This window comes from Aquarana catesbeiana, linkage group LG04, assembly GCF_042186555.1.
Source record: "Aquarana catesbeiana isolate 2022-GZ linkage group LG04, ASM4218655v1, whole genome shotgun sequence".
Classification (NCBI taxonomy): Eukaryota; Metazoa; Chordata; class Amphibia; order Anura; family Ranidae; genus Aquarana; species Aquarana catesbeiana.
The window spans coordinates 96,570,210-96,593,748 of NC_133327.1; the positions used below are offsets into that span (position 1 = coordinate 96,570,210).

General features: G+C 39.3%; 1 protein-coding gene across 2 annotated transcripts in view; it reads right to left on the reverse strand.

Annotated features, from left to right (window-relative positions):
• Positions 1 to 1,229: 1,229 nt before the first annotated feature.
• GRHL1 (grainyhead like transcription factor 1) overlaps positions 1,230 to 23,539 on the reverse strand; it is a 51,365-nt gene continuing 29,055 nt past the window's right edge. Inside the window, exons 9-16 of one of the 2 annotated variants that reach the window (XM_073625401.1) lie at positions 11,398 to 11,556; positions 11,153 to 11,204; positions 10,113 to 10,252; positions 9,762 to 9,799; positions 9,060 to 9,148; positions 7,450 to 7,535; positions 5,979 to 6,043; positions 1,230 to 3,687 (exon numbers count right to left, since the gene is read on the reverse strand). In XM_073625401.1, the coding sequence (XP_073481502.1) occupies positions 3,573 to 3,687; positions 5,979 to 6,043; positions 7,450 to 7,535; positions 9,060 to 9,148; positions 9,762 to 9,799; positions 10,113 to 10,252; positions 11,153 to 11,204; positions 11,398 to 11,556 (744 nt within the window). In that variant the 3' untranslated portion in view covers positions 1,230 to 3,572. Of the gene's footprint in view, positions 3,688 to 5,978; positions 6,044 to 7,449; positions 7,536 to 9,059; positions 9,149 to 9,761; positions 9,800 to 10,112; positions 10,253 to 11,116; positions 11,205 to 11,397; positions 11,557 to 23,539 lie in introns of both variants that reach the window. The other variant, XM_073625400.1, reaches the window with a different exon arrangement.

The window sequence follows — 23,539 nt, forward strand, 5'->3', positions numbered from 1 at the left end:
TAGGAGAAGAATGTCAGAATTGGCCTGGACTGGAAGTGGTTAATGGCTACGTTTGCCTTTAGGAACAGGTTATACCCGTATTTAGGGTGTAACATATTGCTACGCACCCCAACCCTCACCCCCTGACCAGCACACTCTTAGACCCCTTTCACACTGGGGTGCGTTTCAGGCATTTTAGCGCTAAAAATAGCGCTTCTCAAGCCTCCACCGTGTGCCCGAGTGCTTTCACACTGGGGCGGTGCACTTGCAGGACGGAAAAAAAAAAAAAAAAAAGTCCTGCAAGCAGCATCTTTGGGGCGGTGCGGGAGCGGTGTATACACTGCTCCTAAATTGCCCCTGCCATTGAAATCAATGGGCAGCACTGCCGAAGAGCCTGCAAAGCACTTCAGCAGGGGTGCTTTTTGGGCGCTTTTAACCCTTTCCTCAGCTACTAGTGGGGGTTAAATGCACCACTATAACAGCAGTAAAGTGCCGCTAAAACTAGCAGCGCTTTTCCGCTAACACCCCCCACCCCAGTGTGAAAGTAGCCCAAGTCCTTTGACACTTTCTCCAGCTTTCTGCCTAAAATAGCTGGAGAAAGTCTGCAGGAGACAGACACTGCACCTGTAACCCACTGATGCAGATGCAATGCTTTGCAGGCTCCTGCAAAGATTTTGTGCATTTATAATTTTTTTCTTTAATGGTAAAGTTACCTTTCAAATATTGTCTTAACTTATAATAGGAGTTTGTCATAGTTCAGGTTGTTATAATAAAAAAATTAAAAATAAATAAAGTGCTTCTCTGGCATTCTGGTAAGCCTATCTTTGGTGTTACTTCGACTATCCCGGAGTTTTTTTCGGATTATTTCTCTTATTCACTTTGGAGGTTCACAATAGTGCATTTTTTTTTGGGGGGGGGGGGATTTTTTATGAACACTATTTATTGTGTATTCATGACTATTTTGCATTGACACAATTTCACTTATTTTGAGTATTATTTAAAAAGACACAGTCAATGTGCTGCACTTTTTTTTGGATGTTTATATGTGAGCTTGGTATCAAAGTTATAATATTTAGCAGCGTTTGTAAATTAACCGCATAAGCGCAGAGTTTTTTTTTTTTTTAAACCAAAAGTGCTCAGTCAGTACATTCTTCATGTTTTGTCAGTAAAAAGAAGGGGTTGGCAACACTGCTCCCATAGTATGCCCACCTTATTAACCCAAGAATTAAGAAAGAAAAGAAAACACTGGGTTTCAGAAAGAGTTATATAAAATGTATTTTCTGTCTTTAAAAAGCATACATACAAGTGTAACAGTAGGTACAAGACTCCTTACCCTCAATATAAACTGCCATGACCACTAAACACTATGATTCACTATATCACCTCCAACCAAATCTTCCTCTGGAGTTCATTATAATTTTAACAAACGAAATTTACATCTTTACACGTGATTTTTAAGTTACATCCCTGAAGTTGAATAACCCTTTTCTCCGTTGTTCTGTCAAGCAGATCAATAAAAACTAACAAATATATATATTTATATACAAAAAAAAATACCACATTTTCCAGTGTCTATACACTCACAATTTAGCAAAGAATCTGTGCAAACCCGGAATAACTGAGGTTTCCAGGTCGTGAACTAGGAGGAGAGAAATCCTGCTCCCCAACTTAAAATGTCTTTAGAGATTTGAACGCAGGCTTTTACTCATATTGCAGAGTTGTCTGAAAACTGGTGCAAATCATCCCATGAAAATTATCACTACGGCGTAGACTACCACAACTGTTCATCCATGCAGATGGCCATCTGTCTCTAGCAAGAGGCAACTGTGGAAGTCCGTCACATAATTGTAAACAAAAGGAACTTTGATGGTTTCACCATAGAGATTGTCTAGGAAAAAACTGCAACTGTTTTTAGAGACTTCACTTGAAGTAAAAGCTGTTGAAAATGGTGTATGAAAAAAAAAAAAAAAAAAAAGACTAAAAGCATTAGGCCAGAGCCATTTAAGGTCGCTATTTCGGTTTTGGATAGGGTTTATAGTTTTTTTTTTTATATTGTTAAAAAAAAAATGGCAAAGAGATGTTGTAAATGTATAAAGTGGAACACAAAAGAGGATATGATGAAAAAACAAACATAGGATCTTAAATCAATATTGAGGATTTAAATAAAAATGTAGTTAACATATACAGACAATGGAATGAAGAAGATTGAGATACAGTGCCCTTACCCTCAGGCCCCAGTGATCATATATGGCTGTTACCGGAGTACTGCTGGATTGGTTTATTTCATTTCAGACCTTATGAAAAAAAAGTCTGAAAAGGACAAAAAGTATTGGCCATACCAACCAGTGAGGGGCTAGTTTACCCATGCTTAAAAAAAATGACAGGTTACTATGCACAGTCAACATACATGCTGTATTGTTAAGGTAATCTTTTTTTTTTTCAAAAATAAGAAAAAAAAAAAAAAAAAGATAAAAAAGTGTGTTATGCTGTTTAAAAACAACCCAGTTGACACTAGTCACAACCACATCAAGTATAATGTAAAGGCCACATTAAAAAAAAAAAATACATTACAAATTCTTAAAATAAAAATAATTACATTTTTTCATCAAATAGTGTTATCTACAGAGCAGTACCCTAAAACCTTTGACACAACTCATTTCTCATGGGTCCGACTAGAAATAGAATTGGTTGTCATAGTCTGTTGGTCCATCCCTGCTGCCTGGCTGACTAAGCCTGCATGGTCATTTTCTTCACAATTCTACTTCGGGCCATTCCCATATTTTCACTAGCCTTCCAGCTGAACTTATAATGAATTGAATAGAAACAAATATGGCTTTCCTACTTCCAGAGTGAAAAAAATAAAATTAAAAAAGGCATTCTAATATGCTTCTTATAACCTGTGCTTGTTTGTCACATTCTCATTTGCTAATCCCATATTTGGCACCTCTGATAAATCCTCACCATATATACACACACACATACATATTCTGTAACTCTATATATTATATACGTAATAAGCTCATGTATACAAATTTACAAAAGAAAAAAAAAAAAAAGTTATAAAAAATATATTGCACTTCTTATATACATTGCAGCTTCATGGGTGTGGGATTTAAAATGACCCATTATGGTTCTTCATATGCAAGGCAGTTTTAATAAGTGGTAAAGCCATTTGCTGCCCATGTTTCATTGCATTGCAGGCCCCTTTTAGGCTCTATAGTCTGCCCCACCTTATGGACAGAAAACCATTATCCTCCAACCTGCTGTAGTTTTCTGCTAAAATGTTGATGATTTCACTTCTTCTGCTGGCAGACAAAAGAAAGAAAAAAAAAAAAAACACTTCTTCAGCTTGCTAAAGGACCTGAGCGAATTTGCTTTTGTAGTGTTGAAAGGAACCTGCAAGACTCATGCTGAGCAGAGTGGTTTCCCTGCAGCGGTGTGCCACCCGTACAGATTGTAGGTAACAGTTTGCCCAGATATTCTGAGGGGTTGTAACAGCAGTGACTTTTCTCCTTGGAAGCTGACCCCTATCCTTGCAAGGCACGTGGTGAACACTGGCCTTTATGGAACAGTATGTTCATGGGGGGAGTGGGTTATATTTCTGTCAGAGTCAGCTTGTAGCTTCCCCCGGTCTCTTCAATCTGAAGCTGGAAAGTGTCTTCATTTGAATAGTGCCGAATTATGTTGTCATCCATGTTAACCAGGATCCTAGGGAGTTGGAGGAAGAAATTTAGAACAATGAACATAGTGAAAAGCAAGCATCCAAAAAACAGACCCAAGACTACAGGGAAGGGAGCATTACAGTAATAGACAGGCAAAGATCTACAGGCAGGGTTATAAGCTCATGTAGGGCTATACAAGACTGAAAGCTTGCTCTAAAGCAGAGAAAATTAATTTGCTTTAAAGGGTCAAGGCTTGTTTCCTGTCCACATGACAGCTTTGAGGGTTCCTGCCCTACTTTGTGCGTTTCAGCACCTCTCTTTACGTAGAATAAAAAAAGCCAACAGGTAGAAAGGGAGCTGCTCATATTGGCCACTACAGGTGTACATATATTTTAGAAGTAGAGTCCTCAGAGGATGAAAAAACTAACAACATGATTTAACTCTCCAGTAGCTATCCAAAAAACTCAAATAGTTTTAGGTGAAGCAACTCCAGGTTTCCTGCCTAGCAGTGCTGTAGCCCTAGTTGTCAAGTGCCCACATGGGCTGGTATAGCAACAAGATTCTATTTGTTACTGATTCTATTTGTTACTGTGTTATGAGAGAAACATAATCAATTTTTTCACATGCTTAGACATTGCTCAGTAACCACAAACATTTTGATCCAGTGAAATCTAAACTCATAAGCAACTTTCCAAATTCTGAAGCCGGTGGATGAACATGAAAAACAGCAATTTTGCCTTAGTTTTACTTTAAGGGCTCTTTACACTTGCTTCAAAATATGGCATTGGACATGCTTTTTTAAAGCACTCTGAATGCAAGCCCCTCAAAGCCCCTGTCATTAAATAAAATGGTTACCATAGTCACTTCCGGTTCAAGTGTATCTGTTCTGGTGCAGGCATCATATCTGGTGTTCAGCAGGAAGATAAATGGGGTCCAGACTGGAGCAAAGCAACTGGAAGATGGCACATGTGGTGTGCCACATGGGAATGTTATAGCGGAAGGTGAACGGGACTGGAGAGTGAGGACTGAGCAGCAGAGGATCAGCAGAGGAGCTGACCCTCCCTATCCATGTGCCCGGCCCCTTTCAGGATGCCGGACACATGAATTACTATGACGGGGATAGGCGGGGGGGTGTATTTTGAAGTACGTGATTACATCCAGAGGCTCTAATAAGCTTCAAAATAGGGTGGGCTTGGGGTGCAGAGCATTGCATCACGATCCCAGTCTGTTGTATGATGATAGTGAATGGATTTTCCCTATTTTCACACCAATGTTCCTCCCTGCCAATCAGGAGGCAGGTCAGTGAGAACTGTCTCCCGATTGGCAAAAGAATCAGGCAATCCTATTCCCAGGAGAGGAGGACGCCAGCCCTAGATCGGGTAAGTTCCCCGATGCTGTCCTGGGGGGGATGGAGTTGATGTCAGTGACACGCCGCGGTCCCCTACTGAGTGGGGGGGGGGGGGAATCAGCAAAGCCAGGGGTACTACTGAACGAGGGTACTGATAAGCTGGGGATCTGTGGAGCAAGGATGCAAATAAGTTAGGGATCTGCTGAACAGGGATACTAATAAGCTGGGGATCTGTGGAACAGGGATACTAATAATAATAATAATAATAAGTTAGGGATCTACTGAACAGAGATACTTATGAGCTGGAGGATCTACTGGGTCCCCTTTACAAGCAATAGAATGTGAAAAGCATGTTGAAGTGGTAGGTGCTTTAATGTGTGTTAAAGTCTAAGCAAGTGTAAACGAGCCCTAAAAGTAACCTGTGGAATTAGCATTCATTTTATCTAGTAAAGATTGGACACAGTGGCAGGGATCCACAAAGTTGGAGAGGGGGCCCAAATTTAACTTGGATAACTTGTCCCAAAAAAAAAAAAAAAAAAAAAAAAACACCGCACACACACACCACAACACTTGAAGGGATGCAAAATCCTGACCAATTATATTTTTATTCTCACTTAAGCTTGATAACAGGTGTTTCAGTTTTCTTTCACAAGCCAAAAAGCGCACAGCTAGATTATAGCCTGCTTCTGGCAAAGCTTGCCCTAGACTGTATGTCTCCATATGACTGTCATAGAGACAACAGATTGTGGACTCCACTGGGGCAGCAACCAGTGAATGCTTTTCAAAGCCCATAAAATCTCTGAAAAATAGGTTGTTCTTTCATGGAATTTGCTATATACATATGGAAAATTAGTAATCTACGATTAAAAACTGATATATAAAAAATATACAACAAATCAATCATCAACTAGCCATCTGTTTCCAACGTGAGTAATGTGAAACTAAAGCTTACATACTTCCAGAAAAAAAAAAGCTGAAAAATTACTTACCCTTTTTTACATTTCTTAAAGATTTTTCCAATTTTATCAAAGGGAACTTCATATTTGTCAGAGATCTGAAAAAAAGAAAAAAACTTTACTATTGATTTGCAGTGTAGTCTGGTAATATTTTTGTAACTCCAAAAACAGTAAGAAGAAAGAATAACAGCTTACACAAACTTAACGGATGTCTGGAAGCTCAAGCCTACTGTGCCTAATGGTAACAGGAGGCAGCTTTTATTGGCTACTGACCCCACCTCCCCCCGTTCCCCATCATTCATCTCATATGATTTTTGTTTTTAAACCAGGTTGGGACTTTGTATACAAGAGGTGATCCAAGCAGAGGGTTTTGCAATTGCCACCAAAAGGGTGGGTGTCTACAGGCCCCAGCGATTGATTTCCAGCCCTGGTATTGCTCTACATTTACTTGTTTTACTTTAGCCATAGAATAGAGTTGAGAGCACAATTTTTTTTGTCAAGGTTATACAACTCATCTTGCGTTAACAAGCTGAGAGAAGACAATTATTTTCTACGTTAAAGGGACCTAAAAATTCAAACTTTGGTACAACTTCCACAAGAGGCATTAGAGGTGTTCTGTGGGGCGTTCTGGATCCAGCATCATGTGGTCTGATGCCAGTGCAACCAAGCAACCAAGCACTGAAGTCAGCTTCAGCAGATGAAGAAATATACTGCCAGTGTTGGTTACCACAATGCAGAGCTGATGAAAACCAGGTGACCTAATGTCAGGTTTGGGCCTCATTTACAGCAGATAGTACACTGACGCTAAATCTATTACTTCCACCTGTCTAATCCATCCTCCCAGAGCTTAGGTCTGTTTCCACATGAGAGCATATATCAAATTTAAAAATCATGCGGAGTGTAAAGAGCTCATCCAAACAAAAACACACAAGTAGAATCAAGAGTTACAATTAAACAATGTTGAAAAAAAATTGAAAAAAATATTTTTTCACCAATTCTAGATTAGCCCATGTAATCACTAAAGGTAACCCCCTTTTCTTAGATGGGATTCTTTTTGTCTCTCTAGTTCATTTATTAGAAGCAAGAGTGAATCAATCGGGTCCCACCTATAACGTTTTGGTGGACTACCCCTTAAGAACAGTTTAAAAGACCAAAGTCCATCAAAGTTAGCCTAGTTGAAAATGTACCAGTTCCTAAACAGCAAACAAAATTCAAGCTGAAACCTCTAAACGAATCCTTCCAAAAGGAGAAATAAGCTTTGGAGCAGAGAATCCTTTTTCCCAGAAAAAAATGGTTTCTCTTCAAGTGTAAGTGGACAACCCTTAGCACATGCACAGTGTGAAATCCGCTTCAGGGGGCTCGAATACTTGCCACTGGTAACTTTACGCATAGTAATTAGATTGCCTCTGAGATGCTTTATTCTAGTCTAAACAAGTCTGGTTTGTACACTCATTCTCTAAAACAAACATGCTCTTTTCAGAGTACATGAAGGTCAAATACTTACAGCTTCCATTAGTCCTTTCAATGATGGAGACTTCAGCATAAGAGCATCAAAAACTTCTTCTGCCTCTCTCCGTACATACAGCAGCACTGCAACAGCAGAAGAGATACAAACGGTCAGTATCGGTTACATTGCCAATAAGCAGCTCTCCAATCACCCACTGAATGTACTTAAGTGTAAATACATTCCCATAAGTATGGATGTATTGTCCCAATACATCCAAGGTCATGTACAGGCAAGCAGCCTGTCACAATGATCAGCATAAAGTGTATTGTGATTGCACACAACAACCCTGATATGCCCCCGAAACAACCAATGTAATGTAAAAATCGGCTTGGCTTTAAAGTACACCTGTCATGAGAGCCATACTGGGGCAGTACTGGAGCATTGATCATCTGGAAAACAAATTGCCTGGCTGTGTGTGACATGTACAGGTAGGTCACAGACCTGGAACAAGCATGCTGTAACCGAGTATCAGGAAAAATTGTCAGAATTCTTTATCTCTATACTTGCCCCAGCTGAGTGCCTAAGAATGAAGCGAAACCAAACATAAGCACAACAGCCAGTCAACAAAGTCTCAAAGGTGGCCTACATTAGCCTTTCAACCAAGGTTCCATGGAACACTAGGCCTTCTTCATTGATTTCTAGGGGTTCCCTGAGCAGTGCAGGCAGAATGATCTCCCACCTGATGGTGACTGTATAGTTCTGGGGTCAACGTCACCCAGCAAAGCCAGCAAGGTAGGTCCAATGCAGAAGTCTTCTCTTCTCTCAGGTAAGCAACCACTGACACCAGTGATCTTTTTATCTGTCTGTAATAGGAAGATTCTTCCCTCCCATGGACCACCAGTATAAGAGGACTCTTAATCACTGACCACCACTGTAAGGTGGCCTTCCTCCACCGACCATTAGTGTAAATTGCACCTTTCTTTTCTATATTATTGGTTTAAATTTGGGTGCAAAAAAACTCTAGGTATATCACATATGTATTCCTTTATTATAAAATCTACAACTTACTGATCAAGCTAATGTATTTTTATCATCTGGGGTCCAATAAGACCAGAGATTTAGTTTAAGGATTCCTCCAGGGTAAAAAGATTGAGAATGAGTGGTCTTCATAACTGTTTAAACACAAGTTCACTTTAAATTGCTGCAATTTCTGTTCTTCTTGGAATACAAGCTACCCGGTTGTTTTTGGATTTAAATTTGAGAGAAGCTAGGGTTTACATACACATTAAATATCCTTTCTGAATTTATAATCTTTCTACAGAGAAACCCTTATGACCAGCGGTGTAAGGACAGGTCTTCTTACCCTGAGCAATCGACTTTCCCTTGCATTGCAAGTGGGTTTCTGCACAGTGATTATGTCCACTTTCAAATTGCATAAGAACAGTTAGTTATGGGCAATTAACAAAATTTTAATTTTTGTGAACTAGTATAAGCCATTTAATTTATATGCCTTCTATGGTGCCCCCCATTCTTCCAGCAGCTGAATACTTTGCATTTTTAACTGGAAGAAGAATTTTCTGTAGGCCAAGTCATAATCAATCATTTAAAAAAAATGCCTATTGGATTTCTCTCAGATGCAGATGAATTACAAAGAAAACCATATATACCTCTCTTTGGTTCATCTATTCTTGGTATCTTAGCAGGAGGCGTTCCAAAGTCTTCCTCAGGACTGAAAGGCCCTCTCTTCATACCAGAGCTGAACATAAAATAAAAGAAGATTTAAATATCTTTCATGTTGTATACACATGTGCACACTGTACAAGATCAGGTCTACATCCTACACCTGTGTTTTGTTATAAACAGAATTCAATATTGCTTTTTGCTTCAACATGCCAAATAAACTCAATTTATAACCATTTCCCTCTTCCTTGATAACACATACCCTAAAATAAGTATTATGGTTGCTGGGAGCCTTACAAATACTTTTGCTTAGAAGTGGATTACTGCTTCCAGGTCTCAGCCTTGCCCAGGATCTGTGCACAGGCAGAGGAGCCGATTGGTTCAATGCTGAAGAGGCAGCCAACCAGAGCCTCCCCTTACCAACAGAACCCAGTTGCAGCTTAGACCCTGAAGAAATGACATGCCAGTAGAAGACCAAAGCAATTGAGAGATGTGGTCTTCATGCTGGCTGAGGTTGGGGGTGAAATTATAAATTTTGTTTAAGCATCCAGTTTTTATTCTCTATAATCCTATTAGAAACAAGTGAAAGCCTAATCACTATAGGATACTTCAACTACATAGCAATTGCTCTTAGCACTGCCAGATCTCTTATCCAAATCTTTACAAAGAACCCAAAAAAGGAGATTTACCTTTCCCCATCCATCTCCTCTGGTGAGAGGGGGAGTACCTGAAATACAATGGAAACAAAACAGCGACTTAATAAATATAGAATTTGCTTTCCAAGATTTAAAGTATAGGACTTTACTATGATTTGCAGTAACACAAACACACGAAAACGAAAAAGAAAAATTGGGCCCTACCGAGTAACCATTCCCTTTGATAACATAGGAGGAGGCCTCAACTGTCACTCTCTATGGAATCTTGCCTTTGGTTTTTTCAGCGGACTATAAATGGTGCACTGTTAAGCTATTCATCAAATCAAAAAAAAAAAAAAAAAAAAAAAAAAAAAAAAAAAGGTACAGGGGAATAGAAATACTTACATGAGTGGTGCGCTGGAGATTGGCAAAGTGTACATCGGGGATGAACAGGACAGGCTGTGTGTCCATGTCTTGCATGGGTTTGAACACTGTGATGTCTGTCCTCTTGTGAGAGGGAAGCAGTCCTCCTTTAACATCTGTAACTACACAACAAAATAAAAAAAAGAGGAATTGATTAATCCACAAATTCGTATACACTTAAACTTATCAAAGCGATAAGCCAATCAAAAACAAAAAACGTGCTATGACACAGACTGTATTAAAAATCTTAAATATACAGTAAGCCTCTGGTAAAAATTATAATTATTTATTATTGCTATATGTCCATGTTGGAGAGCAAGTAGAAATCTCCAATAAAAGTAAAAAGACAAAAACCCAACAAGAGTTCTAACCCTCCTCACTTTTTCAAAACAAACACAAATTAAGTTTTGTCTGTAGTTCTTTCTTCATATTAGAAATTTCACATAAAACCCTCAAATAAAGGTTATGGAAATGGTACGGTCTCATTCAGAGTTTGCTTAAGGGACCAAAGTGATCACGTGGGGGGGGGGGTTGGGGGTTGGGGGGGCAGGGTGAAAGAGGAGTTTGGACAAAAAGTGCAGTTTAGGCACAACATTTTTTACTAGGGTCCAAAGGTAATCTTAAATCTTCCCGACTTTTTGAGATAAGACCTATTAGCAAAAATATGTAGGCATAGGACACACCCCCTGTCACACCTCCTGTAGGACACGTGTGGGCCGTATAGTTAATTTTGCCTTGTGTTTCCTCTTTTGAGCCTCTTACACAATGGTGCCATCTTGGCATTTTAGTGTGTCCAGGAGGGATAGGTGAAGCATCCAGCTGCTACCTGACAGACTTTGACAGGCTGCAGGGAGCAGGACGGGACACTGCACCTATCCCTCAGATACACCAAAATACTGGAAGGAACGCACTGCACCTAGACTACCCCGTCTGCACCTTAACAGGTCAGTGAGACGTATTGGGACAATTGTATCATTTCTACTTACAAGCATTCATCTGGGGGCTGGGCTCAGTACACTTGCCTTTTCTCTTGCTCTGCTTACGTTCTTCGTCTCGAATTTTACGCTCGGCACCCTACAACAGAAAAACTATATTTAACATGTGTTTGCAGGTTAACTAGAAATGCTAGGCAGATGAATCATAGCACTGAAACAGACAAAAATGTCCTGCTGTATAGGTCTAGTCTTGAAATGAAAAGGTAAATATGACGAAACTTACAAAGATGTGTGCTTGAAGCACTTCCATCACACCGACAGATGTATCTCACCTTATCACAGAAGACTTTGATCTGGCAATAGGCCCGATGGATGGGCTTGTTACTTCGGTTGTTGTAGCTGTATGTATCAATCTGGATGTTGAGTGGCAGCCCCTTTACCCCTTTCTGGGAGGAGAAGTCTGTACTTAGACAGTTCACAGATATGAACACCTGCACACAAGGACAGACACACATCAGTAATCATTTATAGAAGGACTTCTGAAGATACAATCAATTTCAATAATTTGTAGTAGTTATCTATTCTCATACAAAAACAAAGCAAAGCAAACACCAGAAGAATTCAAATGTCACCTTTATTAAAAGCGTATCTAAACCCAAAACAAAAAAAATGTAATATTGCAGCTCACTAATCTCTAGGTGCATTAGATTTCCTTTGCAGACCTGCTCATTTACACCTGTTGATCCTGCCACTAATACGCTTCCTGTCCTAGCAGGACAACGCTCACTCACCATACTGTATATATGGAGGAGCAGTGTTGTCATTCTAGGCTGGTTTCCCGATTTGGACTACAAATACACCCAGTACCAATTAGGCAAGAGTGGGCACCCGCCTATGGGTCCCATGCGGTTTAAGGGCCTGCGACCATGGATCAAAATAATATTGGATTTGATCTTGCAAGAAAATTGCAATGAAGCCTTTTTAAAATTGTTTACAAAAGATTAAAAAAATTAAACACAAGAGACACGTAAACTTTAGAGAGAGAAAACACTGTATTATTGTAATATACCCAACAACTTAAAGTACATAATCCAAAGACATCAGGTTCACTTTACAGTTTGTTAAAAAGCTCACCTTCTTTCAGCGTTAGTTTGTAAAAAATTTTGGTACAGTGAATGTATGTGTAATGTGCAGTAGTGATGGTCAGCACCATTTATTGGCCAATGTGCACACTACTTAGTTCAAGGTTATCCCACTAGAGCGCACGCACAAGAAACCTCCAGAAACCTGCAAGGTTTTGACTGCCTAGGAGCCTCCGCAGAGTTGAATCCGGCACTGAATACATCTCCCTCTCCTCATTTCTGTTACATAGAGGAGAGTTGTTTTGTAGTTTTGGGAAAGCTGATAACATTGTTTGAGAAACTTTAGTTTAGGTAAATAAACCCAACTAGAGAGAGTGCAAACTCTGGTGCAGCTCTGCATAGAAACCAGCTTCCAGGTTTTTTTTGCCAAAGCTTAAACAAGCTGAAGTTAGAAGCTGATTGGCTACCATGCACAGCTGCACCCGATTCTAAGTGCACCAGTTTTAGTAACTCTACCCCAGTATTTCTATCAGAATCAGCAGGTATATTTCTGCACTTTCTGAAAAAGTTCTTAGTCTGAAATCAAGAAAATAATGCAGCCACCGCATCTAAAAAAAAAGGACTGGTAAGTTGCAATGCATTACATTTTTTACTTAAGTTTAGTTATACTTTAATTTTTTTTTTTAGATTCTGTGGTGTGGCATTTCGATTTAAAACAAACATGCATGGTGGTTTTAAACAATTTCTCAGAACCAAAAAATGAATACATTACTTACTAAGGGAATTGTTAAAAATAAAGCAGTGTACAATTTCTAAATGCCTGTATTAGATGTGAAAACCATCATTTTTACATTGTAAGGTTTTGGTCTTTTATGCATTGCCGGTGCTTGCAAATTTGCGTATTCAATTTTTATAAATACTTTTTTTTCCCCTTTTGCTGACCTAAAATTTTATTTCCTAAATAAACTCATGTAGAACCATACATACCAACACGCAGAGTGACTATAGATTTACAGCCCTAAACAGTTTGCATTTGTGCATGTTTTACTGTAGTTATTTATAGGTTACAATATTTCAACTACGTAAATTGACGGCGCTATACAAGTACATTAAAATAATAAAGGATAATAATAATAATAATAATAATAATATGAAAACACTTGAATTGTTTGGCCACAAAGCTCTAGAAGTATATGAATGCATTGCCACCTAGTGATTACTTAATATAATGCAGTTATGACTTGTAAGATTACAGTAGTTAAATACCAGCATTGTGATTTTGTGTACACTTCTGCACTACCTCTACCTTACTGTGAAATTCTATATGCTACATGTGGTGGGTGTTGCTCACATACGAATGCGTCCCCGCACGTATGCTGGATTATTCAAGTGGCGATTATGCAGCGCTCCCCTTACAAGTAACTATGCAATTATAAATAGTGCAACAATATCACTACTATATAAAGTGAACTTATATGTAACATGAATCATTACAATAATAAAGTGTGAGTGACACTCCGTATAGATGTGAACATCAAGTATTAAGATCAAATCATCTGTGATAAAGAAAAAAAATTAAAAAATTGTGATCAAATCATCCGTGATATAACAAAGTCCGTAGGAGTATGACAGAAAGCTTATGCAAAACAAGTCCCAAAGTGGAGAGTCCACATAAAATTCTCCCTTCACTGTGCGCACAAATGTTGTAATATCCATCACCGTCATGCAAATGTGATCCCACCACCTTCGCTGCAATACGCTCACCTCAGGGTGTGGACCTAAGATATAGGTCAAGTGCGCTTAGTCCCCCTTGGGGTGTGGATAGGCTGCTTTTTCCACTGGTCTCTTCAGGATAGTAGCCCCTGCCTTGGTGGTGGTATACTGTTGATACCGCTTTAAGAGACCCTCTGTCTTTAATCCTATGAAAACTGATAAGATATGCCTTTAAAAATAGGCAGCCGCAATCTGACTCTTGGTTGGCTGCCAACGGCATCACCCGGCTCCTTCCACGCGTTACGTTACCACTCATGTGACTTCCTCAAGATTATTATTGCACTATCTATAATCACAATTACTTCTAAGGGGGAGCGCCGCATAATCACCACTTATATAAAAATACCAGCATTACTGATTAGGTTTCACCACAGTTCATCAGTCTACAGCAAAAAAACTGACCAAAAAATATAAATAAATAAATAAAATTAAAAAAAAAAACTCTGAATCACCACAAGGACTATTAGGCAAAACAAATGTATCCCTAAATATGTGGGGCATGTAGGCAAAAACAAAAAACATACCACATTCTTTGAAGATGGTCAAGGAATAACCTTGCCAAGAGAGATAGGGGTTTGTTTATTTTTACTCAGACTGTTTTTTTTTTTTCTAACAGTTTCTAGAACTCCTGCCACTCAAAGTAGAGGTGAAAGTATATCCCTTTATCCAGGAGCATGGGATGCAGGTTTGTCCCCATACCAATCCAGGGGCTAGTAAACGTAAAGAGAAAAGGATCGCTGCTATTCTTGACCAGCCCAGGTGAATAAACGATGAGGGGGGGCTGAGGCCAGTCCTTATTTATTCACCTGGGCTGGTTGGGAGTATTGGTGATCCTTTCCTCTCTAGATCCAACATCTGCCAATTACCACTTCTCGATCACTGGACTCTTATCTTGCTAGTGTTGTCACGATCAGTGTAAATGGATCTCCTGCTTTCAGGAGGCATGTTTGACATAACTGTGATTGATTGCCAAAGCACTACAGGAGAACAACTCATGGATTTTCTAGTACTTGGCTCTTACAGGAGGCACAGTGAGGATGTCACCCATATCTCCTGTTAGTGTCCGAAGCTGGGTGAAGGCAAGTTTTGTTTTTTTTTTTCCATGGAAAGTTCTCTTTAAAATATCAGGGCTCACATATGCCTTCAATTCACTTGTTGCATTACATGATCACTCCTGAAGAAGTGAAATCCCAAGTTTTGTGGTTCTTCCCAGTGGCTCCCAAGTTACTTGCTGTGTCCCATACAAATGAAAGGGCTGGAAGGAGAAACCACAGAAAGCAGGCATCTGATAAACCCAAAGTGTGTCATATATAAAGATGCTCTGTGCGGATTGACTCAGCAGTGGAGCAAACTTTGTAGGAACGGGTGTTGGGACAAGTATTGAGTGTCTTTTTCAGGAGTCTTTTAGTCTATTTTTTTCATTCAGTGACCACAGTGACACTTTAACTTGTCTTAACCCATTATAGCTGATGCCAACAGATTGCTCGACCCGGGCCACAGCACATTAAGAAAGCAGATATTGTAAAATGTTAAAAAAAAAAAAAAAGAAATAATACTGCACACAACAACCTTAGGGCGAAGAGACTGAAAAGCAGAGATTTACCAGCAGGGACCTGAAAAAACAATGATAATTCTGAAGATCAAGTAAACTGCTTTGTAGATGGCTTTCAAGAAGTGGTAAAACAGGTTAGTGAAGTCATCTGTAAGTGACATTACTAGGTAACAAACCATTGGCCAACTCTAGGCCCAACCCCAAGAAACAATCCTCAAAGCATCTTCAGCTTGTTTAGCAAGATTCTTCCTTGGAGAGGCAACAAAAGCAAAATGCAAAGCAAAAGCGCAATAACCCGGTTCATCCTCATTCCTCTTGCATTGTGAAATAAACAAAACTTGTGCGTTTGTAGTTGGCCCTGTCATGTTAGGAAAGTTCATTTGGTTTCAATCGAGGAAATAGTGTGTAAATTTCACTACTGCTATAAAAGATAGGGTAATAAAACATATCCAGTGGAACACACAGATTTACTAAATTAACCCAAATTTCTGTTGATGCAGCTCTGTATTCATGAACAAATAATTTTTCTTGATTTGCAGTATAAGTACCTAGCAGACTGACAGAGGGAGGAACAGCACAAGTAGTCAATCAGTTGTGCTGCAGTGGTCATGTGATAACAAGGAACTTGCTGACAGGAGAAGAAAGCAGTGACAGATGGCTAATCAGTCTTGCTGCTTCTCCCTCCACTGTCCAGTCACAGGATGGAGGAAGGACAAGATTTGTAAAGGTTAATGAACTGCAGCAGATGAAAAATCAAGTTTTCTGTCCTGCCAGAGCTATGCAAATCTCAGAAAAAAGACTGAAATAATTACAAGTAAAACAGAGCTTTCATATATGGGATTTCATTGCTGTATTTTGCCATTTACCTAAAAGGTCAACTTTAAGGGCCAGTTCACACCACAAAAACATACTCCAGATTCATTTCTGCATGGGTGTTTTTAATGCATTCCTATGCATTTGTTTTCAAATGCATTCCATTTGAAAATGTACCAAATCCCCCCCCCGTACTGGGATTTGGTACAGGAAAAATGCAGCATGGTTTTTTTTTTTCTGGAACTGGAATGGTTTGAAACTAACCGCACTGTTGTGAGCTATGCCATTGGAAACCATACAACCTACTTTCTATGCATTTTGACGCATAAAAAACAATGCACGGCACTGCATGTGGTGTGAACTGGCCCTTAAAATCATAATTTTTTTGCCATTTGGGTCTCAGAGAATAATCCCTTCCTTTTTCTGTCCTGGAGACACTATATTAAAAAAGGGACAGGAAATGTCTCTACAGTCAAAGACAGTATAGACTGTGATTAAGAGAACAGATGCCCCCAAAAGAAAAAAAAAAAAAAAAAAAAAAAAGTACACTGATAATCTGAAATTTTGTTTTATAATTGACAAATTTGTGGTTACCCATTACCTGTCCAATTAACAGTGGTGGCTCTTTCCAGTGGGGGCTTTTTTGTTGCTTGCATTTCCACTGGAAAACATTTTCACTCACTTCCTGTCTCAGTAATAAGGAAATTCCAAGAAAAACTTGGCAAAGTCTCAAACTTATCTTCACAGAACCTAAAGCAAGCAGGACAGAAAGTTTGGAGAAAGCCCTTTAACGTAGCCCAGAAATGCAGTGAAAATCCAACCCCAAAAAAATTTGAATGCTTTCCCAAGCTATCCAAAACGTTAAAAAATTGGGTTTTGGCTGAACACAAAAATACTCCTTTATCCTACAGACAGATGTTAATACATGCCCACCAAACCACCAACAAAAACCTTTAGGGTTTGTGTTAACTGGATTTTGCCTAAAGCAGGTCAAAAATGTCAACTTCAAGTCAAATATACCTGTCAATTAATTTCTGAAGTGTCTCTAGCTGATGTCAGAGTGAAGCCATCAGCACAGGTTCTTGTGCTCAAAATGGAGAGAAAGGATAGAGTGCATGAAATACATTCCCATCACTGATATACCTGATTTTGGGGCCAGAATGAGGATTTTAGGATCTGTGCCTAGTTTTAATGAACTAAAAATATGTGGGGGTCATCTTATAAGTTAGTATATCTTAATTCTTTGGACTTTAAGTGGACAAAAAGCCCAAGCTTAACTTTTCTTGAAAATTTACCCTCCCCTTCTCCTACCCATACCCTGTATTATAGAAAAAAAATAAAAATAAAAATAATAATAATAATAATAATAATAATAATAATAATATTATATGTGTATTTATCCATTTTTAATCCCGTGTCAATGAGCAGCTGCTGCAGGGGAGAGGAGGGAGCGCTGACAATAGCTAGGCCATGGGGAGCCTATAAAAGGTTACACTATGGCTTCCAGAATTCCCAGCTGTTGTCAAACACTCCTTGTGCTGGAGCTGCAGGATCACACAACTAGACTGGAGCAGATAAAAATTGGTAAGTTGTGTACATCTTTTTATACAGGTTAGGCAGGATAGGAGGAGGAGGGAAGGAACAGTTTTAGGAATAGTTGGACTTCGGTTTTTCTTCCACTTTAAGGGCAATCTTTACATTTTTATAAAGATCAAAATAGATATAACGAAAGCAAATTAATGCTCATCATAAATGTGTGTACTGAGAGCTCTCCAGTCACACCATTTATCACATTCTCTACCAACTCCACGGGGCTTTGGTCAATGTCTAACTACCTTGGAGGAATATTGCTCAGATGATGCGGTCTTGCCTCATGACCTTTCTAAAATTTACAAAACGATTGGTCACTCCTCCAGAGGATCATCGACTGCCCTGTATAATGAAATGGGGAAACTGATCTAGACCGCACTTTTACACCAGATCAACGGAATAAAATCAGATTCTCCCTTAAATCCTCAATTTGTACGAGGATCCCGGAAGCCAAATTTTAAACCTCTGATGTGGCAGTATCACACACCATCCCAATTACATAAATTCTTCCCAACCACTACTGACCATTGTTGGAGGTGCCAGGTGGGGCAGGGAACGCGGCTTCATGTGTTTTGGTCCTGCCCCAAACTCAATCACTTCTATTATTTGTCACCTTTTGCCAAATCCTGCATTCCCTCTAATTGGAAATGTCCACAGCCACCGACCATTGGTCTCTGGCTTAATAAAGTGGAAGGAATAAACAAGATGGAAGACTTGGCTTAATAAAGTGGAAGGAATAAACAAGATGGAAGACTTAGTCCTCGCATCACAGCATAAAACGTAAAAAGTACTCTAAAAACGTAGAGGTTATGGAATTCGTTTGTCTATTCTCAAGAGGGAAAAGCTATTTTTGAACCTTAATTCACCGATCGGAAGTTAGTCATGCATTCCACCTTCAGGCTCTCTCCCCCTACCCCCCTTTCACCCTCACTTATTTCTTTTCTCTGCCTCATCTTTCTCTCTCCTTTTACACTTACTCTCTTTTTTGCAATTAAGTTATTTAGTTTAAAAAAAATAAATTGGGAAGTCCTGTGTTTTCCTTATAGTGACCAGTTGAATAGGAATTTCTTTAAGTCTCTTGATTATATATATATATATATATATATATATATATATATATATATATATATATATATATATATATATATATATATTTTACACACACATACAGTTGTGCTCATAACTTTACATACCCTGGCAGAATTTATGATTTCTTGGCCATTTTTCAGCAAATATGAATGATAACACAAAAACTTTTCCTTTCACTCATAGTTAGTGTTTGGCTGAAGCCATTTATTATCAGTCAACTGTGTTTACTCTTTTTAAATCATAAATGGCAACAGAAACTACCCAAATGACCCAGATCAAAAAAAGTATACATACCCCAGTTCTTAATGCCGTGTATTGCCCCCTTTAACATCAATGGCAGCTTGAAGTCTTTCGTGGCATTTGTGAATGAAGCCCTTTATCTTCTCAGATGGTAAAGCTGCCCATTCCTATTGGCAAAAAGCCTCCAGTTCCTGTAAATTCTTGGGCTGTCTTGCATGAACTGCACGTTTTGAGATCTCCCCAGAGTGACTCAATGATATTGAGTCGAAAATGTTGAAACTTTAGTTGGCCTTTCTGACCGTGGTTTGGTTTCAACAGAACCCCTCGTTTTCCACGTCTTGATTAGAGTTTGAACACTGCTGATTGGCATTCTCAATTCCTTGGATATCTTTTTATATCCCTTTCCTGTTTTATACAGTTCAACTACCTTTTCCTGCAGATCCTTTGACAATTCTTTTGCTTTCCCCATGACTCAGAATCCAGAAACATCAGTGCAGCACTGGATGAAAGATTCAAGGGTCTGTCGGGTGTCCATAAACTCAATGACCTTTTATACACACACAAATTACAAGCAAACAGATCACAGGTGAGGATGGTTACCTTTAATAGCCATTCAAATCCCTTTGTGTAAACTTGTGTGCATGTTATTAGGCCAAAATCACCAGGGTAAACTTTTGGTCAGGGTCATTTGGGTAGTCTGTTGCGATTATGAATTAAAAAAAAAGAGTAAACACAGTAGATTGATAATAAATGGCTTCAGCCAAACACTAACCATGAGTGAAAGAAAGGTTTGTTTTATCATTCATATTCTCTGAAAAATGGCCAAGAAATCAAATTCTGCCAGGGTATGTAAACTTATGAGCACAACTGAGATAGATAGATAGTGGGGACGGAAAGTATTCAGACCCCCTTAAATTTTTCACTCTTTGTTATATTGCAACCATTTGCTAAAATCATTTAAGTTCATTTTTTTCCTCATTAATGTACACATAGCACCCCATATTGACAGAAAAACACAGTATTGTTGACATTTTTGCAGTATTAAAAAAGAAAAAAACTGAAATAATCACATTGTCCTAAGTATTCAGACCCTTTGCTCAGTATTTAGTAGAAGCACCCTTTTGATCTAATACAGCCATGAGTCTTTTTGGGAAAGATGCAACAAGTTTTTTACACCTGGATTTGGGGATCCTCTGCCATTCCTCCTTGCAGATCCTCTCCAGTTCTGTCAGGTTGGATGGCAAAACGTTGGTGGACAGCCATTTTTTAGGTCTCTCCAGAGAGGCTCAATTGTGTTTAAGTCAGGGCTCTGGCTGGGCCATTCAAGAACAGTCACGGAGTTGTTGTGAAGCCACTCCTTTGTTATTTAGCTGTGTGCTTAGGGTCATTGTCTTGTTGGAAGGTAAACCTTCGGCCCAGTCTGAGATCCTGAGCACTCTGGAGGTTTTCATCCAGGATATCCCTGTACTTGGCCACATTCATCTTTCCCTCGATTGCAACCAGTCGTCCTGTCCCTACAGCTGAAAAACACCCCCACAGCATGATGCTGCCACCACCATGCTTCACTGTTGGGACTGTATTGGACAGGTGATGAGCAGTGCCTGGTTTTCTCCACACATACCGCTTAGAATTAAGGCCAAAAAGTTCTATCTTGGTCTCATCAGACCAGAGAATCTTATTTCTCACCATCTTGGAGTCCTTCAGGTGTTTTTTAGCAAACTCCATGCAGGCTTTCATGTGTCTTGTACTGAGGAGAGGCTTCCGTCGGGCCACTCTGCCATAAAGCCCCGACTGGTGGAGGGCTGCAGTGATGGTTGACTTTCTACAACTTTCTCCCATCTCCCGACTGCATCTCTGGAGCTCAGCCACAGTGATCTTTGGGTTCTTCTTTACCTCTCTCACCAAGGCCCTTCTCCCCTGATAGCTCAGTTTGGCCAGATGGCCAGCTCTAGGAAGGGTTCTGGTCGTCCCAAACGTCTTTCATTTAAGGATTATGGAAGCCACTGTGCGCTTAGGAACCTTAAGTGCAGCAGAAATTTTTTGTAGCCTTGGCCAGATCTGTGCCTTGCCACAATTCTGTCTCTGAGCTCTTCAGGCAGTTCCTTTGACCTCATGATTCTCATTTGCTCTGACATGCACTGTGAGCTGTAAGGTCTTATATAGACAGGTGTGTGGCTTTACTAATCAAGTCCAATCAGTATAATCAAACACAGCTGGACTCAAATGAAGGTGTAGAACCATCTCAAGGATGATCAGAAGAAATGGACAGCACCTGAGTTAAATATATGAGTGTCACAGCAAAGTGTCTGAATACTTAGGACCATGTGATATTTCTGTTTTTCTTTAATAAATCTGCAAAAATGTCAACAATTCTGTGTTTTTCTGTCAATATGGGGTGCTGGGTGTACATTAATGAGGAAAAAAAAATGAACTTAAATGATTTTAGCAAATGGATGCAATATACCAAAGTGAAAAATTTAAGGGGGTCTGAATACTTTCCGTCCCCACTGTATATACACACACAAAATATATAATATACACACATACATTCTGCCTATCCTATTCTGTTTTACAATGTGATCTACAAAACTACTGTGAAGTAGGAAAAGAAAAAAAAACAAAAAAAAACAAAAAAAAAAAAAAAACACAACAGGCAACGCCTTATTATAAGAAAGGGTGCATCATTCATGTGGTATCTCTTTAAATTAATCCCTTGATGTTCACAGTCACAGTACCCAGCCAATTAGTGATTAAAGCAATGAATACACAGTGATACATAAGTAAATAAACACTGCAATTAACCCTTTTACAGGTACAGGAGCCTATGGCGGATCACTGGGAGCACCAAATACTTCAAAATTAATGATATACTAAATAAACTTCCATGATGACGTGTGTTACCTCCTTGAAAGATAAATGTAGAGGAGTCATCTACACGACAAGGGATCATCACTGCTGTTCATCATGTCTTTATACTGGAATGTAAATGGGGCCCTGTAGCGCTGAAGTGACAGTATAATTATACAGGTCACCAATTGTGCAATGGTGGACATGGGGCTGTGATGTAAAAGAAGCCTTTAAGCCAGCCTCTTTAATGCCTGAAACGCCAATGATGTTACAGGTTTCCTGCCAGAGACATATGGCATAAGGTACTGCTTGGTATAGGGGTTCAGAAAGGATCCTGGAATTCAAAAGGAAAATCCTACAACCCTTCAAAAGCAAAAGACGAAATACAAAAGATAAAACTACATATGACAGCCATGTTATTTCACAAATGATTTTTTTTATTTCCGTTTACCCGGTTCTGAGTTTTACACAGCTCTGTCACATACCACAGTGTGGTCCGGCAAGGTAGGACACCTGATTTTTTTTTTTTTTGCTGCAGTTAAGTAACTCAGGTCTGGTCTCTTCTGCAGCCTGTGACTGGAGAGTGAAAAATGCAGCACAGTGATTACGTAGGGACTGGGTAAGCATGGAGGAAAGTACCAAAAAACAGAATGTATAACGTCCAGATTTTACTTTATATAGAATCTTAAATCATAAAAAACAAACATGTTTTGGGGGTTCAAAGGGCCCCTCCTCATCAGGACTTGGTACTCTTGAACTGTGCACTGGACATATGAACATATGGAACTGGAGGGATCCTGAGGGGTAATTTGAATGAACACTCCAGATGCCAGTTAACCAAAGGCAACTCAAGGTCCTTTCCATTTTTTTTATATTATTGCTGCTTGGAAGTTTCACCCCTTTTTGTCCAGAGCACACTCACTGGAACTGAAAGTGAGAAGAAAAACAAAAAACAAAACCACACACAAACACACACACTATTTATAATTGACTTTGTCCTATCAAGAGTACTGATTATGACCACAATCCTCCCCCCTTCCTCCATTCACAGCTTCTATGAATGGAGGAGGGGGTAGAAAGAGTGGGCATAGTTGGCACTCTTGACTAGTGCCTATGACAGGCCCACTGGCTTGTATTAACCCCCACAGTACTAGGTTACTGCTGCAGTGGTATTGGACGAGGGGGTGGCCAAAGATTAAACATTTCAACTAAGACAGAAGCCACCAAAACAAGTCACACTTCTCAATGAATTTAAGCACTGTCCCTTGTGCTGATAAAAAAAGTTTTTAGGAGATTTGTTTTTTTAGGTAATATTTTAACTTGTATGAAGGAATAAAAGCAAAAAGCACAGCATGATCTTAAAAACAGACTTGACTCAACTGAAATGCCCATGTGCACTAGTCTTTAAACTATCAGTTCTTTAAATGCTTATATAGCTTAAAGTGGATGTAAACCCAATGTCATCCTTTCTAAACTACTGCCATAGGG